Source organism: Scyliorhinus torazame, chromosome 5, assembly GCF_047496885.1.
Source record: "Scyliorhinus torazame isolate Kashiwa2021f chromosome 5, sScyTor2.1, whole genome shotgun sequence".
In the NCBI taxonomy this organism is placed as follows: domain Eukaryota; kingdom Metazoa; phylum Chordata; class Chondrichthyes; order Carcharhiniformes; family Scyliorhinidae; genus Scyliorhinus; species Scyliorhinus torazame.
The window spans coordinates 311,551,961-311,571,524 of NC_092711.1; the positions used below are offsets into that span (position 1 = coordinate 311,551,961).

General features: G+C 47.2%; 1 protein-coding gene across 5 annotated transcripts in view; it reads right to left on the reverse strand.

The window, feature by feature from the left end:
* aff2 (AF4/FMR2 family, member 2) overlaps positions 1 to 18,749 on the reverse strand; it is a 658,399-nt gene extending 639,650 nt beyond the window's left edge. For 2 of the 5 annotated variants that reach the window (XM_072505919.1, XM_072505920.1), the window contains exon 1: positions 18,533 to 18,749. In XM_072505919.1, the coding sequence (XP_072362020.1) occupies positions 18,533 to 18,585 (53 nt within the window). In that variant the 5' untranslated portion in view covers positions 18,586 to 18,749. The remainder of the gene's footprint in view (positions 1 to 18,532) is intronic. The other 3 variants (XM_072505921.1, XM_072505918.1, XM_072505922.1) reach the window with 2 other exon arrangements.
* Between the last annotated feature and the right edge of the window lie 815 nt (positions 18,750 to 19,564).

Below are 19,564 nucleotides of genomic sequence, written 5' to 3' on the forward strand. Positions count from 1 at the left end.
CTCCAGTCCTGATATATCTGAACCTCCGCGTTCTCCCACCTGCTGCTCCTCTCCTTCTTGGCCCACCTGAGCACACACTCCCGATCGACGAACCGATGGAACCTCACCAGCACCGCCCGCGGCGGCTCGTTAGCCTTGGGCCTCCTCGCCATCACTCTATGGGCCCCTTCCAGCTCCAGGGGCCCCTGGAAGGACCCCGCTCCCATCAGCGAGTTCAACATGGTGACCAAATAGGCCCCCACGTCCGGCCCTTCCAGCCCCACCGGGAGGCTCAGAATCCGCAGATTCTTCTGCCTCGACCGATTCTCCATCTCCTCGAACCGCTCCTGCCATTTCTTGTGGAGCGTCTCGTGCGCCTCCACCTTTACCGCCAGGCCTAAGATCTCGTCATCATTGTCAGAGATCTTTTGTCGAGCCTCGTGGATCGCCACCCCCTGGGCCGTCTGTGTCTCCAGCAGTTTATCAATAGCCGCCTTCATCGGCTCTAGCAGGTCCGTTTTAATCTCTCTGAAGCAGCGCTGGATACCCTCCTGCTGCTCTTCCGCCCACTGCATCCACGCTGCCTGGTCTCCGCCCGCCGCCATTTTGTCCTTCTTCCCTCGCACCTTCTTCGGGTCCACCACCACCTTTTTTGTCACCCCGCTCCTAGTTGAAGCCATATACTGACGGGGAGCTGTTGTAGACTCCTTCCCACTGGGAAACGTCGGAAAAGTGCCGTTGGGGGCCCTGAAAAGAGCCCAAAAGTCCATTTTTGCAGGAGCCGCCGAATGTGCGACTTAGCTCCGCATAGCCGCAACCGGAAGTCGTCTGGGCCTGTCAACTTAATGAGTCCTTTCCCCTTGTTCATGGCCCACAGCTCTGTAACTTCCCCTTTGACCGGTACACAACCAATTCTGTTTTGAAAGTTACTGCTGAATTATCTCCATCTCCGTTTCCCCTGAGCCTCCGCAAATTCCTGTTCGCCCAGGGATTTCTGGACATGAATAAAGCGGGAAAGTGGGACTTAAGGGAAAGGAGCCAAAAGGAGGGATGGAGTAGAGGTGGAAAGGAAGGAAGTGGGAAAGGGGAAAATGAGGGATAGGAAGGGGAACGAAAAAGGAGTGGGAAAGGACGGAAATGGGGGGGGGGGGGTGGAAAATAGAGAAAGAGCAAAGGGGGTAAAGGAGAAAAAAATGGGGGGAAATGAGAGAAGGAATCCATAACGAATTTTGGTTTCATGGGTTTAAAATGTATTTCAAGAAAAAGTTCTTCACTTGATTAGGTAAAGAGTTTAGGTTTGGAAATATTTGTTGATAATATTAGCAAACAAACACTTAAGTTGTTTGTGTTCAGAGGCAGCTGCCTGATTTTCAACTCATTTATCCTGAAGGAAGAAACATTGAACGTAATAGAACATAGAACATGACAGCGCAGTACAGGCCCTTCGGCCCTCAATGTTGGGCCGACCTGTGAAACCACTCTAAAGCCCATTTACACTATTCCCTTATCGTCCATAATAGAACATAGAACAATGGGTGGGTTCTGCAATGGATGGTTCATCTACTCTCCGACATTGCAGACTCCCTACCCCCATAACTAATATTTGATTTCTGATAGAAACAATTTATTGTACATAATTGAGAAACAGACATAAAGAAAAGTGTTGAAGTCCACCGTTTACTCCTATGTTGTATTTAAACAAATCTGGGGCAGTCAGTCTTAATATCGCAAGATTAACAAAGTAAATCTCCCTAAACTCAAATAATCCAGGACCTGCCGAGCAGTTACACAGCAGTAAACAACACTAATTCGACTCAAACGTTCTCCGAACAACTGAACATGCAATTTTTAAGTGCACCGAAGCTTACTCTCAAAATACAACAGTGGATGGAAGTGCAACAAAGCAGGATGTATTTTTACATTGCGTTACCTAACATTTACATCACAGAGATGTTCAAGGCAACTGGTCGATGCTGATGTGTGTACTCCATTCAAGCTTTCTTTCACCTCAGTTAGCTAATCCTATCAACATTACCGTCCATTCTGTTTTCCCCCATGTGTTTACTTAGCCTCCTCTTTAATGCGTCAATCCTATTCATCTCAACGACGCTGGAGGACAGTGAGTTCCACATTCTCATCGCTCGCTGGGTAAAGAGATTTCTCCTGAATTCCCCGCTAATGAATCGCAGAATCTTTACAGAGCAGAAGGAGACCATTCAGCCCATCAAGTCTGCACCGACCCACTTAAGCCCTCACTTCCACCCTCCCTACCCCCATAACCCACTCACCCCTCCTAACCTTTTTGGACACTAAGGGCAATTTATCATGGCCAATCCACCTAACCTTTCACATTGTTGGACTGTGGGGGGAAACCGGAGCACCCGGAGGAAACCCACGCAGACACGGGGAGAACGTGCAGACTCCGCACAGACAGTGACCCAGTGGGGAATCGAACCTGGGACCCTGGCGCTGTGAAGCCACAGTGCTAGCCACGTGTGGTACCGTGCTGCCCTATAATGTCCCACATTCTCATCGCTCGCTGGGTAAAGAGACTTCTCCTGAATTCCCTGCTGGATTTATTCACTGAATCGCAGCATCTTTATAGAGCAGCAGGCCATTCAGCCCGTCGAGTCGAGTCGGCCTCGGTCCTCTGAAAAAGCATGACTACCTTATCTATGGCCACAAGTTTCAGTCTCCCCAGAGGCAGAAGTATCCTCTGCACTCCTACCCGATCGAACTTCTGCCTCCCGCCTCCCGCCTCCCACCCCCCCCCCCCCCCCCACCCCCCCCGCCCCCCCGCACGTCGAAACCAACCTCCTTGGAATTCTGTCCCTCGAGCAGCTGATCACCAAATTCCCGACACAGGGGGTTTGAGAGCTCAAAGTTGAGCTTCATTCTGGTCAACAGAAAAGTGGGCAAAGCATCGGGCACATTCGTGTTCAGGGCATCGGGCACATTCGTGTTCAGGGCATCGGGCACATTCGTGTTCAGGGCATCGGGCACATTCGTGTTCAGGGCATCGGGCACATTTGTGTTCAGGGCATCGGGCACATTAGTGTTCAGGGCCCCACCCCCCCCCCCCGAACCACCCCCCCAACCCCCCCCAACCGCCGAACCACCCCCCCAACCCCAATCCCCCCCTCCGAACTGCCCACCCCAAACTCCCCAGCCCCCTCCCCAACCAACCCCCCCAAACCCCCCCCAACCCCCTCCCCAACCCCCCCAACCACAAACCAACCCCTCCCCCCCAAACCCTCCCCAACCCCCCAAACCCACTTCCAACCCCCCACAACCCCCTCCCCAACCAACCCCCTCCCCAACCCCCCCCCCACCCCCTCCCCAACCAACCCCCTCCCCAACCAACCCCCTCCCCAACCAACCCCCTCCTCCCCAAGTGCTGGGCCCCATTGGTGGAGACCAGTGCTAACTGGAGCTCGCTCAGGCTCTCTGAGATGTGGGGGTCACACATCCCACTCCTTGGGTAACTCCGGCGAGTGCTTATTGCAGCACTTTAATATGCAGATTAGCCAGATCTGGATCCCGTCCAGATTGCGATGTCTCGCGAGATCTATGAGATGTGGCAAGCCCGGTGCACAGAATTTATCTGCCGTGTCACGCCCTGGTGTGGGCGTGACCATTAGATTTCGCCCAAGGTCTGTGAGAGGGCAGGAGGCCAGTGATTTAAATAACAAAACAGATGATGGTGCAAGGTAAGGAAGGAGATTCCCACCTGGTCGGGTGTACATGTGAGAACAGGCCCACAGCAATGTGGTTGACTCTTAACTGGCCTGGCAAACCACTCAGCTCCAGGGAAATTAGTCATGGCCAATAAATGTTGGCCCAGCCAGTGACATCCATAGGTTGTGAATTAATTTTAAAATATCAACATGGCAATGTCGACAACTCTCTCTCTCTCTCCAACTGTGAAGGAACCCGATGACCTTTAGGCCATAGAACCAGGGCGTGGGTTGTGATATAAAGCAGGCTTTGGTGGGGGGATATCATAAAACTTCCAATTTACCCAATACTTACATTGCAATTTTTTGTGTCAATGGCTGCACTGTAGCATGGAGTCTTAAATAGAAAAAGGTCCGGCCTTTGAGGTTGAATTAAAAACAGATGCAAGGCCGGGCAGTCACATTAAGGCCAGTGTAAAGTTACCCTGGAGGAACTCCCGTCACTTTGTGCCCCAAAGGAAGTTGGAAAAATCACTGCATATGCATAAAGCTGGAACCTAATAGAGTCGAGGGCCAGAATATTCAACTCAGTTCACCTGGGTGATGCTGATGGGAGCTGAATCCCAGTGAGGTATGTGAGTTATCAACTAGGTCACAGAAAATACCAACCTGGTTAGCGTCAACAAGCTCAGGCCATAACTCAAACTTAATTCAGATGATAATTGCCAGACCTGAAGCAATTACTCTCCAGATAAGAGTGTCAACTGTTAGCTGCTCTTACAATGATGAGTTACAATTTGCTGGCACTTGACTCAGCACATGTTCTCAGTGGAAGGGATCACGCAGTTAAGAATGAGTCTTATCTAAATAAATAAAGTGACAAGAAGCCAAGCTGGCACTGGGTAACGTAACGGCACCTCATCTCAACAGCCCAGTGCAGGCAGATCCAGATAAGCCTCCGTGACACTTCAATCAAAGATGCTGCGATTTATGAGATGTTCCCCACTGTAACAGCACACCTCTGATTAGCTCTGTGGCAACAACCTCGTCGAACTTCAATCATAAGCCTTTTAGAACGAAATGGCTTGCATCTGTGTCTGCACACAGTGATGTGCCTAGCTCTCAAGCCTGCAACTCTTTTCCCAATAAAGGCTACTTTTTTCTCCTCATCCTGTCATGGCGATCGAGGCCGGTACTGCCAGGGAAAAGTACTTTGTGATGGCAGAGAGCGACTGTTCAGAAGTCAAAAAGTAATGTTTTTCTTATCGTTTAAACGCCGATTTTGTGGCCTGATCGACCCCGTGTAAAGCTTCAATCGATGATTAAATCTGTGTAAGTGTCGTCTGTCACTGAGTGGGTAGCACTCTGCTCGGCGAGTCAGGAGGTTGTGCGTTCGAAGCCTACTCCAGGGAGTCGAGCACGTAATCCAGGCTGACTCTTCCAGTGGGGCACTGAGGGAATGCTGCACGGCCGGGAGGCACTGTGTATAGAACGAAACATTAAACCAAGATCCCAGCTGCCCTCTCAGGTGGGCGTTAACGATCCTACGGCACCATTCGTAGAGCAGCAGGGGTAGCCTCTCAAAGTGCAAGCCAACATTAATCCCTCAGCCAATGCAACCTGTTTATGGGATCTTACTGTGCACAAGCCTGCTGCTGTGTCTCATAAGATTGCAATAGTGACTACACTTCAAATGTACCCTGACGTTTTTTTAAAATAAATTTAGAATACCTAATTCATTTTTTTCCAATTAAGGGGCAATTCAGTGAGGCCAATCCACCTATCCTGCACATCTTTTGGATTGCGGGGGCGAAACCCACGCAAACACGGGGAGAATGTGCAAACTCCACACCCAGAGCCGGGATCAAACCTGGGACCTCAGCGTTGTGAGGCCGCAGTGCTAACCCACTGCGCCACCGTGCTGCCCTACCGTGACGATTTTAAAGGTATGGATTAAAATGTAAATTTATTTGCCTCAATAATTGTTGTGTTATGTACTCTGGGATAACACAGGCTGCAACTCGATGCAGCTTTGACCAAAAGATACTCCAGACTTTGAAGTAAGTTCTATGTGATTTATTGAACCATTAGCACAGTTCTCTATGAGTTCGACGCTCCTGCTAATCTTGCTATTGTAACTCAGTCTAACTAACCAGTCTGCTCTAAGCCACGTGGTGGGTGTGACGCTTCTGATCTGCTCCTGTCCTACTCTCCAAGTGTCGCCTGTGGAAAGAGACAGAGCATGTGTGCCCTGTCCTTATATATGGGTTGTGTAATGCCCCCTTGTGGTAGTGTCACCTCTGGATGTCTTGACTACCCATTGGTCGTGTCCCATTCTGTGTTCGTTAGCTGTATGTCTGCATGTCATGACGTCTCTGGTGCTCCCTCTAGTGTTTACTTAGTCGTAGTGTATTTACATTAACCCCTTGTGTATTTACAGTGATGCATATCACCACAATAATATGTATATGTTTCAGGCTCTTTCATTACAAAGCGATCTTGACCTTCTGGTTTAGAATTTACCCATTGATCAAACAAATAATCTTTATACTCACAGAATTCAAACAGCACAGAATCATACAATCGGACATTGCTGAAGGGGAACATGTAGCCTATCATAAAAGCAAATTACTGCGGATTCTGGAATCTGAAACGAAAGAGAAAATGGTGGAAAATCTCAGCAAGTCTGGCAGCATCTGTAGGGAGAGAAAAGAGCTAACGTTTTGTGTCTGATGACACAACAAAGGCTTTGACAAAGAGTCATCGGACTCGAAACGTTAGCTCTTTTCTCTCCCTACAGACGCTGCCAGACTTGCTGAGATGTCGCCTATCATGCCCGTGCTCCACCGTTGAAAGAACTAGCCACTAGCGCCACTCCACCACTTTTTCCCCAAAAGCCGACAGAAGATTAGCCAAGTACTTATAGTTTGGTAGCCCCAAAATGAAGAGACTGTCACATTGACTACCTGATAAATGTCCTTAAACTGAGGGGCTTGTTAGACCATTTCTGAGGGCATTTAAGAGTTGCTGTGGGTGTGGAGTCACATGAAAAGGATGACAGATTTCCCTTCCCTAAAGGATATTGGGTTTTTACGACAACCATTTTGTGTTTGTGCTCATGAGAGACAACATTGGGGCAGCACGGTGGCGCAGTGGGTTAGCACTGCTGCCTCACTGTGCCGAGGTCCCCGGTTTGATCCTGGCTCTGGGTCACTGTCCGTGTGGAGTTTGCACATTCTCCCCGTGTTTGTGTGGGTTTCACCCCCACAACCCAAAGATATGCAGGCTAGGTGGATTGGCCGCTCTAAATTGCCCCTCAATTGGAAAAAATTAATTGGGTACTCTAAATTTATTTTTTTTAAATGAGGGACATCATTAAGACTTTTTAATTTCAGATTTTTATGAAATTCAAATGCCATTGTAGGGTTCGAACACAGATCCCCAGCGCACTACCCTGGGTCTCTGAATCCTGGGTCCAGTGACGATGCCAACATCTCCCCTGATGTTATTTATTAAAACTGCATCAACCACCTCCAACCTATCCACTTTAGGAAGGATGTCAAAACCTTGAAAAGGTTTGTCACAAACAGTACCATGGCTGCATTATTTGAGTAATGTGGAGAGTTTCAAGAAGCTGTGGCAGGTCTCTTCGGTGCAGAGATAGTTGAAGAGAAATATAATGGAGGTCAACACAGAAAAGTTGTTATGACTTGGAACATGCCACCTGAAAGATTGGAGGCAGAAAATTCAATAGTAACACCCAAAACAGAATTGGATAAAGACTCGTGAAGAAAATATCTGCAGCACTATGGGGGAAAGGCAATGCTAGCGGGAATAACTGATTTTCAGATTGGTTAGCAGAGGCATGATTGGCCAAATGGCCTCCTTCTGTGCCGTATGGTCCTGTGATTTTTCTCAGGAAAATAATTGGTCTTCATAGAATGATAGAGCCCCTACAGTGCAGAAGGAGACCATTCGGCCCATTGAGTCAGCACCGCCCCTCTGAAAGAGCACATCATGCAGGCTGACACCCCTGCCCTATCCCTGTAACCCCGCCTCGACTGCACATCCCTGGATACTAATGGACAATTTATCATGGCCAATCCACTTAACCTAAATTTGAATTACTATTGAATTTTGAATCCACCTAACCTGCACATCTTTGGACCGTGGGAGGAAACCGGAACATCCGGAGGAAACCCACGCAGACAGGAGGAGGGCGTACAAACTCCACACAGTCACCCAAGGCCGGAATTGAACCCGGGACTTGCAAGCAGTTAAAATGATACCTGGTTACCATCTCCAAATGGAAACACGGCAAGGACCTGAAATCGTGTATCTGCCCCCTTCTAGCTTTGCTTATTTACAAATACCGGTGAATGCTAAGTTTCTTAGATCAGCCACCACAGAGGCATTGGAAAAAGTGCGAAACATGTGGGCAACGATGTTTTCGTAAGTGTTGACCGAAAAAATAAACCGGCAAATTATTATCTAATTGGAAAGCAGATTCAAAATGCGTCTGGGCAGAGGGATCTGGTTGTCTTTGTTCATAAATCGCAGAAAGTCGGTATGCAGGTAAAAAATGTAATAAGAAAGGCAAATGGAATGTTAGCATTTATTGCAAAAAGAACTAGCGTAAAAGAGTAGCGAAGTGTGGTTGCAATTGTACAAGGTGTTGGCGAGACCACATCTGGAGTATTGTGTCCAATTTTGCTCTCCTTAATTGAGGAAGGATGTGGTGGCATTGGAGGCAGTTCAGAGGAGGTTTACCAGATTGATTCCGGGGATGAAGGAGTTGACGTATGAGGAGAGATTAGACAGTCTGGGCTTATACTCGCAAGAGTTTAGAGGGATGAGAGGGGATCTGATCGAGGTATATAAAATACGAAAAGGGATTGATAAAGTAAATGTCGACCAAATGTTCCCCCTTGTGGGGCAATCTAGAATGAGAGGTCACCGATCTTGGTTGCGAGGCGGTAGATTTAAAACTGAGATGAGGAGGAACTACTTCTTGCAGAGGGTGGTGAATTTGTGGAACTCGCTGCCCATGGAGTCCGAGTCATTAAATGGTTTCAAGACCGGTTAAAGGGATATAGGTAACAGGTAGAGAGGTGGATTTGAGACCAGGAAGAGATCAGCCAGGATCTGACTGAAAGGCGGAGCAGACTCGAAGGGCTGAATCGCCCACTTCTGCTCCTAATTCCTATGTTCAGCATTGAGACGGTAGACCTATCAGGAAAGGCTGAACAGGCTTTGGCTCTATTCTCTAGAAAAGAGAAGACTGAGGCGTGACCTGTAGAGACCACTGCCATTTTGAGAGGGATTGATGGCGTAGATGTGGAGGTGTTTCTGCTTTTGTGAGAGACCAAAAGTGGGGACTAAATATAACTAACAAATCCATTACATTCAGTAGAAACGTACATACCCAAAGAGAGGTTAGAATGTGGAAATCATTAGCGGATGGAGTAGTTCAGACAAGTAGCAGAGATATGTTTAAAGGGAGGTTAAATGAGCATGTGAAGGAGAAGGGAATAGAAGGATATGCTAATAGGGTGAGATTAATTGACTCATGTAGAGCATAAACGCCAACAGAGAGGAGTTGGACTGAATGGTCCTTTCTGTGCACTGTAATTCCACATATAATGAAGGCTAAAGGAATCGTTCGTATGTTCTGGAGTAGTGGGTATGCTTTAATGGTGCTGCTGTGCGCATTTCATTTTCCACGGCATTGAAATGCAAAGCAAAGTGTTTCAGAGATACTATCTCCATAATGCTTCTCATTCATTACAGCTGCATGAGCCTCCCGTGCTGCTGCGAGGACAGTATTCTGTGCTCTACTCAGAGCTCCAGTGGTGCTCTGACTGAAGCAGATTTTCCCTGCCTGCTTTTCCTGTGAACCATTTAAGCTGAGGTATGATTCTGACCATTCACTCTGGCCTGGCGGCCGTGTACCTTTATTTAAAAAAAAAATAGCAGGTTGGGTTCCCACTGTCCTTCGCTGAATGGGCTGTGTGGGAGCGTGTCGTCTCGGTCTCACCAGCACCTGTCAGCCGACACCGATAGCTTAAAGTCAGCATCAATATTAGGAACAAATACATCAAGTTTATAAATAGACAGCTGGCCAGATCCAAGCCCCAAGTTAGACACGAGGCCATCGATTTAGAACAGCTTTGGTATCGCAATAACAGAATTGATGATGTAATAATCCAAAGGAGAAATGAAATATGCTACTGACATCCACAGAGCTCCAAATATAGTCATCACTCTTAAAACAGGTTAAAAGAAGAATTGTTGTGATGTGTTTGCAGATAGGGAATTACTTTTAATTGTGAAATCAGTTTTGCTTTCGTGACTTGTTTCCCACAACTAATTTGTTGAGATTTGCTTTTATCTGATGACCCATTCAGAGTCAGTTCTCAGTTCCAATTCCTCTTTCTGTGTCCTTGGCTCATTTCATGGAGAAGTATTTGTTGTAAAATGCGCACTACCCTCCAACATTCCCCACCTCGCCACCGCCCCTTCCGCCCTCATCCCCCTCAATGTCAGAATGTATTTCCCTATCTCTCTCAACGGTCCAAAATAAAAAGAGAGCATTCTGTGTGAAATCCACTGATTTGAAAGTGCGTCTGACTGACAGCGGGATGAGGAAAACCACAGTGGCCCAAAGGCTACATCACATTCACTATGCGTACCACAGGACGATGATTACATTCCTAACAACGACTCCTTCCCACGCACCACAGGAAGGTTCTGGTGAAAATCGCAGAGGGTAATGTGATGCCTTTGCGATCACGATTGCCATTAGCGCTGAAACACTCCAAGTAAGGCCTGGTGCAATTCTGCGCAGAGTGCAAATTCTGCAACTTTGTATTGACTTTGTATTGACTGGAGCAGTCACCACTGAGCTGGAGGACGGCACAGGTAAAATAACGGACTCAATTCGCACCGCTTCAAAGTGCCCCAAACCACTTCACAGTAGTGCAGAAACACAACAATTAATGTGCATTCGGAAAGTCCACTCGAACTGTAGTCTGTTAACAACAAGACCACACTTTAAAAATAAATTTAGTGTACCCAATTCATTTTTTTTTTCAATTAAGGAGCAATTTAGTGTGGCCAATCCACCTAGCCTGCACATCTTTTTGGGTTGTGGGGGTGAAACCCACGCAAACACGGGGTGAATATGCAAACTCCACACGGACAGTGACCCAGAGCCGGGACCTCGGCGGCGTGAGGCTGCAGTGCTAACACTGCGCCACTGTGCTGCCCCAAGATCGCTTTTAGGGCGGCACGGTGGCGCAGTGGTTAGCACTGCCGTCTCACGGCGCCGAGGACCTGGGTTTGATCCCGGCCCTGGGTCACTATCCGCGAGGCGTTTGTGCAATCTCCCCTTGTCTATGTGTGTCTCACCCCCACAACCCAAAGGTGTGCAAGCTAGGTGGATTGGCCACACTAAATCGCCCCTTAATTGGAAAAAAAAAAGGGAATTGGGTACTCTAAATTTATATAAAAAAACAAAATTGCTTTTGTTTGGGTTGGTTGAGCGACTAAGTATTAGCCAGGGGTCCCCTCCTCTTTTTGAAAATGGGGGTCATTGAATCATTTACATCCCAAAAGGCCAGACAAGGCCTTGGTTGAATGTCAGTGGCTCCGACAGTGCAGCGGTCCCTCAGTGCTGCACTCGGAGCACCAGCCTAGATTATGGGGCTCAGGTCTCTGGAGTTGTACTTGAACCATTAACCTTCTGACTCAGTGGCGGGAGTGCTACCAAATGGGCCACAGCTGGAAGTAACATAGCCGAGTGATTACCCTTGCTACTGTTCCTGGTTCACACATTTAAAACTCATGCACTGAAAACATTCCACTGTTACTCAAACTCAAGCAATAAGGCATGACATACAGCCCAGACAATGTTAAGCATTCAAAAATGAGAATGTTACAAATGTAATTTCCAGTACTGAGTGGTTCATCAATATTAACTTGAAGCATGTTTGTGCCCTGGCAAATACTCTGAAATGTTCTAGACTTTCTGGCAGCAGTTTTTTCCATCAGATCTCCCATGGCATTGTTCACAATGAGTCGTGATGTCTTCAGCTGCCAAAACCCTAAGCTCTGGAATCCCCATCCACTCCTCTCTAACCCCCTCTCTCCTCCTTTAAGACATACCTTAAAATTGACCTCTTTGATCAGATTTTGGTCATCTGCCCTGATCCCTCCTTACATAACTCAGCACCAAATGTTGTCTGATCCTGTGTGCCTGTGCAGTGGTTAGCACTGTTGCTTCACAGCACCAGGGTCCCAGGTTCGATTCCCGGTTTGGGTCACTGTCTGTGCGGAGTCTGCACGTTCTCCCTGTGTCTGCGTGGGTTTCCTCCGGGTGCTCCGGTTTCCTCCCACAAGTCCCGAAAGACGTGCTGTTAGGTGAATTGGACATTCTGAATTCTCCCTCTGTGTACTCGAACAGGCGCCGGAATGTGGCGACCCGGGGATTTTCACAGTAACCTCATTGCAGTGTTAATGTAAGCTTATTTGTGACACCAATAAAGATTATTATTATGAAACAAGCCTTCGAATGTTTCACCTCCGTGTTCTATCTTTGGGTGGGGGAGCTGGCTGTATAGTACTAATGTCACTGGGCTAGTAATCTAGAAATCCAGGCTAATGCTCTGGGGATAGGGGGTCAAATCCCACCAAGGCAGCTGGTGGAATCGAAATTGAACAAATACAATATGGAATTGAAAGCTAGTCTCCGTGATAGTGACCGTGAAACTATCAGCAGTTGTCATGGAAACCCCATCTGGTTCACTAATGTCCTAGAGGGAAGGAAATCTGCCGTCCTTAACTGGCCCGGCCCACATGTGACTCCAGGCCCATAATCTGGTTGACTCTTAACTACCCACTGAAATTGTCTAAAAAGTCGCTCAGTTCAAGCGCAATTAGTGATGGGCAACAAATATTGGCCCTTCCAGCAATACCACATCCCAGAAGGAGGCCATTTGGCCCGCCAGGCTTGGCCTGGCTCTTTCAAAGAGCTATTTGTCCAATCAGTCGCACTCCCTGCTGCTCTTTCTCCACAGCCCTTCAACCCCTCTGCATTTGTTTGTCTTGTGTGTGTAGAGAGTGGGACAGTTAAAGTGGGTATTAGGCATTAGCTTGTCGTTATCCAATTGTATTTACTGCACATTCCATGATAGTTCTCATTATAAATATAATCTTGTTTACATTTACCAACCTGGTGACTGTAATTATTGGGCAGCCAAGGGCCAAAGACTTTGGGTATTTTTATCAGAATTATTGGTTAATACACTTGTGTTGTGACCCCGGGACCAATTGGGCTGGAATTGACCGTGCACTAGCCCAGGGTGTCGTAACACAACAAATCAGAATTTGATTTGCAACCAAACAATGATCTGCTTCCCAAGTACCGAAAAAAATAATCTGTCCCTTTAAGAATCATTGTCCCATTGGGGACTTATAGGCATTTCCTGTCCTTTGTCTCCAAAATCATTTCAAAGAGGCAGTTAGTGGCATATTGTCGAAACAATATACCCCAGGTTTTAAGTGCACCACTTGGATGAAGCCCTTGGGACCTCGTAAAGCAGAAAAGCTTCAAGAAGACGATGTTCTAATGCAGTCACTAAAAACTTCACCATCCCAAACTGTAAAAACCAGCCCAACTGGCAATATCGTTTCAACATGACCTGTGCTTCATGCTGCATTAAGTAACCCTGACACAAGTTACCTCCACGGTGGATAACATCAAATCCATTCCACTGTTTGTAATTGGACTTGGAAAGCTTTTCACATCTAGAGACACATGGGACAACCAGAGCACACGCTTGCGTCTGTTTCCATGGATGGAATGTCCTGGTCCCCCCCTGACCAGAGACCGGAAATTCCCGGAGATCACAGGACCTTTTAATGGTCGGTCAAATTGTCTGTCCCGCCCGCGACGATTCCTGCAGCAGGCACAGCCTGGAAATCTTACCCTACCTAGAATAATAATAATTGCTTATTGTCACAAGTAGGCTTCAATGAAGTTACTGTGGAAAGCCCCTAGTCAACACATTCCGGCACCTGTTCAGGGAAGCCAGTACGGGAATTGAACTTGCGCTGCTGGCCTTGTTCTGCATTACAACCCAGCTGTTTAGCCCTCTGTGCTAAACCAGCCCCTATAGCTCACATCTCCAGGCACAGGTCAATAAACTTAAGTCAGAGGGTATTGCTTGAGGGGCGTCCATCCACATAAAGGATGGGCGAGCAGCAGGCGCACGTCCGCCACAGGAATGCTGGAAGGATTTACAGGTTGATAATCAACTTGTTAGGACATCATGGACGCACCTTCCATGGCCATCAAGTCCTGGAGTGGGAGTCAAAACTAAAGCATCTTGCTCAGAGGTAGGGGCCCACTCCCCATTATAACTGTTCCTCGATATATGTCTGTGTATCTGTATGTCCACACAAGCATGCACATCTCTACGCATTTACATATAAAACATATTACATTGCCTATTTTTCACACAAACCTACAGAGACGGCTTGTCTTATTCCACAAGACACTTGTTTGAAGGATTGTTGCTCTGCTAGAGCTTTGAGATAGGTGTCAGGTGTCATTGAACCGGAATCAATTGAGTCAAAATATTACAGATAAAGAGACAGAAGATAGAAACAGCAGCCACCAGAGAAGGAACAAGTGTAGAAATTAACCAAATGATTAATAATTGATCTGGCACGTAATCTGCAGAGTTGAACATTAACACAATCCCTTGTTTTGAAATTGTAAAGGCGAGTGCTGCAGTAGAGGTTGTGTTGTTGCTGTATTCCAGCCTTGGACAGACCTCAGTGACAGCAGAAACACCCATGTGCAAAAATGTCAAAGACTCCACCATGTTTTATAAATAGAAAGTTCAACAGTCCATATTTTACAGGAGCCAAGGATTGTGAGCAGGCACTCTCTTAAACAGGATCCATTTTCCTTAAAAAAAACCCGGGATGCACTTTTGTTGAGTCTTAAGTGCATGCCACACGATCAGATAAAATGAGTTTTCAACGTAATTTGCCATTCTGGAGGGGATCACCCATTCTAAACAAAGATGAACTGTTCTAGGTCACGCCTTACATCCATGTGCAACAACTGTACCAGATACAATCTTATTAAAGTTGCCTGCTCATTCTGTAAATCTCTCTTCATAACACCGGTTTGCCAAAAAAGGGATTTATGTTTAACCTGAGTCACAAACTGCCCTATACTGTTACAACTGCTCTCACCAGGCACACAGCGCGCGCGGCTGTGATTCCCTGGATACTGACAACTGCGCAACATTCCACTGAATATTATTTGTTTGAAGAGTAAGGTAACCATTAACTAATCATGTGTGTGCAGGGCCAAAGGTTATTGGTTTTTAAAACACTGGTCCCCTGTGAATCATCTGGACCTATAAAGACGAGGATCAGAAAGTTAACTCAATCTTATAATGCCTCCTTGGTGCAAAGCTTTTTCATGTGCTGTGGGATGGAATTAACCACACGTACATGCAGGTGTGTTTGTAAATCACCCTTGTCTTTAGCACAACACATCTCCATCTTTTGGCAGAGAGTTTACCAAAGAATGCAGAAAGGTAAGTTGTGAAGAGGACATAAGAAGGTTACAAAGGGATATAGATCGGTTAAGTGAGTGGGCAAAGATCTGGCAAATGTAGTGTATTGTGGGCAAATGTAAATTGTCCATTTTGGCAGGAAGAACAAAAGAGACGTCTATTGTTTAAATGGCGAGAGATTGCAGAGGGATCTGGGTGCCTTAGTTCATGAAGCAAAAAAGGGAGATACAACAAGTAAATAGGAAAGCGAATAATTTCCCTTTAACGTTTTCAATTTAAATGGAAATTTAACGTGGCCAATCCACCTACCCTGCACAACGTTGAGTTGTGGGGGTGAGACCCTCGCAGACACTGCGAGCATGTGCAAACTCCACACGGACAGTAATCCTGGGCTGGGATCGAACTCGGGTCCTCGACACCGTGAGGTAGCAGTGCTAACCAGTGCACCACTGTGCCACCCCAGGAAAGCGAATATAATGTTATCATTTATTTTGAGAGAAAATTGAATATAAAAGTTGGGAGGTTCTGCTTCAGTTATACAGGGCAGTGGTGAGACCACATCAGGAGTATTGTGTACAGTATTAGTCGACATTCTTAAGGAAGGATGTAAATGCATTGGGAGTAGTTCAGAGAAGATTTACCAGATTCATACCTGGAATAGTCTCATAGAATTATAGTCTCATAGAATTTACAGTGCAGAAGGAGCCCATTCAGCCCATCGAGTCTGCACCGGCCCTTGGAAAGAGCACCCTACCCAAGCTCACACCATCACTCTATCCCCGTAACCCAGTAACCCCACCCAACCTTTTTGGACACTAAGGGCAATTCAGCACGGCCAATCCACCTAACCTGCACATATTTGGACTGCGGGAGGAAACCGGAGCACCCGGAGGAAACCCAGGCAGACACGGGGAAAACGTGCAGACTCCGCACAGATAGTGACCCAAGCCGGGAATGGAACGTGGGACCCTGGAGCTGTGAAGCAACTGTGCTAACCACTATGCTACCGTGCTGCCCATGGGTGGGTTGTCTTATAAGGTAACACTGGGGAGGCTAAACTTGTAACTTGTGGAGTTTAGAAGAGTAAGAGGCAACTTGATTAAAATATGTAAGATCCTGAGGGGTATTGGCAGGATGGTTGTGGACAGGATGTTCCCTCTTGTGGGAGAATCTAGAACTAGGGGTCACTGTTATAAAGGTGTTGCCATTTAAAACGGAAATTAAGCGACATGCTTTCCCTTCAATGGTCATGGGTCTTTGCAACTCTCTGGCTGAAAAGGTGGTGGGAATCACTAGCTTTTGGAGCATAGCTCCTTCATCAGGTGAGTGACACTCCCCTGATGAAGGAGCTACGTTCCAAAAGCTAGTGATTTCAAACAAACCTGTTGGACTTTAACCTGGTATTGTAAGACTTCTTACCAGACAATAAGTGATTGCATTTAAACTACAGTGTGGCCAGCACAGGGTCGGGATACTGAAACAAGGCCAGCAGGCACGGGACAAAGATCAGCCACACAGGACCACTGGCCCATCAAAAATTAGACACTTACTGCCAACAAACTGACAGGAGTCAGACGCAGTCAGCCAGCAAGAGATAGACATGTCTCACATTGAGGCAAAATGCTTCCAACACTCTCCAGTGGCAGGCCTTTTGGGCACTTGCACACAATGGCACAAGATCAGCAAGGATTGATATACTCCTACCAGATTGTCTAGGATCAAACAGATGTTCATCATTTGCCCGCCAGAGCCTAAATGACCTCCACTTGACTGCTAGGACATTGGGCAAACACTCTGTACAAGGGTGCATGTCCTGTAAAAGCCCTCGAAACAAAAATGAAAATGAAATGAAAATCACTAATTGTCACAAGTAGGCTTCAAATGAAGTTACTGTGAAAAGCCCCTAGTCACCACATTCCGGCGCCTGTTCGGGGAGGCTGGTGCGGGAATTGAACCGTGCTGCTGGCCTGCCTTGGTCTGCTTTCAAATCCAGAGATTTAGCCCTGTGCTAAACCAGCCCCTAAATAAAAGGCAATCTACCAACAAAGGAGGCACGAATGAGTAACAATAGAAATGCATTAAAAGAGCAATTATGTTGGGAACATTCTCAAGCGACACCTACCTAAAGGTGACATTATGGCACAATCTACAAGGTATTTTCACACAGAATTGTACAACAGTGAAACAGACCGTTCGGCCCAATGGGTCCATGCTCCACACAAGTCACTCTGTGCTCAGAAGGACCAAAGTAAACCATTTGCCCCCATTGACTCCATTCATCTCCAAGAGAGTTCAGTCCTGATGTCCATAAATCTGGTAAAATTGAGAATGTTCTCAATAGGTGCAGACTGGTCTGCAGTTTTGGTTTCCAAGTGCTCATCACTGACTCCAGACCGTGCGTGGACAAGGAATCCAATTTTACAATTAACCCTCTTGAGGACTGGAGCATCGACTGCTGAACCCCCATCAGCCCCAATAAGAATTCATTTCCCGACAAGTCCTTCAAGTGGACATGGTGTCTGGGTCCAGGCATTTTTATTTTTTGGTCAATGCAGATTAGCAGCAGATTAAACATTACATGGAAGTGTTGTGCATCTGATAGATTCAAACATGCATGTCTTTATCACTCCCACTGAGGCATGTGTCTCAGTCCCACAAAATTACAAGGCTGCTTTCTCCCTGTGGGGTGGGGGGGGGGGGGGCGAATTCCATGTGTGCTAAAAGTTTTTGGAAATCACCAACTCTGATCATCCAAACACTCATCTCGAATGGTCAAGCGTGGCAAATTTGTCATCTGCAGTGTGAGGGGTCTATAAACAAACGATAATTTCCTCTGTGTAATAAATATATATAATATCTTGCTTCTGAGGTCAGCCTCCGCTAATTGGAAACATCCATTCACTTTCCACTCAGACATCTAGCCACAAACTTCAGGATGTCAGTGCCACTGGGTGTCTCTGGTGCCTCACGTTCACATAAAGCCCTGGCAGAAAAATGAAACACTCCACAAAGCAAAACCTTCCAACAACAGGGAAAAAAAATCAGTGTGGCAAAATATAGACTCGTCCTGACGCCAGCGTGTGAGCTGTACGACAAGGGGCGGTGGGGGGGGGGGGGGGAGAAAAAGGCAGCAGCACAGCAGCGTCTCACAATGAGAGCAAGTAAGGCAGGCACCAGTGGCAGTGAAGCCTCTGCGAAAGGCTGGAATTAACAGCAATGAAGCAACCTTATTCACAACAAAGGCTTAAAACACACACAGAGGGAGAGAGACAGACCTACCACGATTGCTCCAGTTCCCAGTCTCTGAAGAAGTCAAACTCGAAAAGGTCCATCTCAGTTGTGCTGGCTGCAAGATCCCTGGAACTAGTGCCCCTGACACCGATGGGCTTGACAGAACATACGGCGATTGTTCTGGTGACTGTAACCCGTACTGTAGGTGCTGGCTGGGCTTGCCTCTCACACTGAGAGAATGCTGGCTTGCCTTTCGCTGTGCAAAGGCAGGCTCAGCTCAACATCACACAGAGTGGGGTGGAGCTATAGGCAGCAAGAAGCCATGACATGGAGCCAGTACACTATCAGCTGAGGATCTGGCACGTTGAAATGAAGAAAACACACACACACAATGTGAAACAGCAGCTCAACTCCACTCCTGGCAGAGCTGTTTGCGGGAGATGTGGAGAAGGCAGTGCACATGTTCTCCCCCCCACTGCATTTTTTTTGTTTTATCCATCACCGTCTCCTTTCTTGTGCCCTCCCCCCCCCCACCCACCACCTTGCCATTTCCACACTGGGATAATGGCTCTCTTCACCCCCCCCCCCCCCCCCACACCCGCACCCCATGACCCCAAGCTGGGCACTTCTTCGAAGATTAGGTGTTACAAGTGCCAAACAATGCATTCGACTGTGTGCATGGAGAGCAAGGATAAATACAGAAGTGAAACCTCAGCCAGCCCTGCGAGTTCCAGGCAGATTACAAAGTCCCCGGTACACAGACGCAGGGTGGTTTTGAAGGTGGCTTGTTGCTGGGAACCACGTTGGAATCAGGCTGCCAGGAAATATTGGCCAGATTTACCACCGGGAGTGCACCCCGGGGTGCATGATCACCAGGGGTGAGTGTCACACACGTGCTAACCCCTCTCCTTCCCCCCCCCCCCCAAAAAAAAAAACAGGGACACCAGTGAACCCGATGTTAAGGACAAATTGATGCCAAGATATCAGCTGGATGGGCCCAGTGCAACTAATTCATTAGAGGCATCAGCTAGATTGAGTGCTTCACCTTAGTTAAGTGAGAGAGAGAACAAGAAGCAGGTA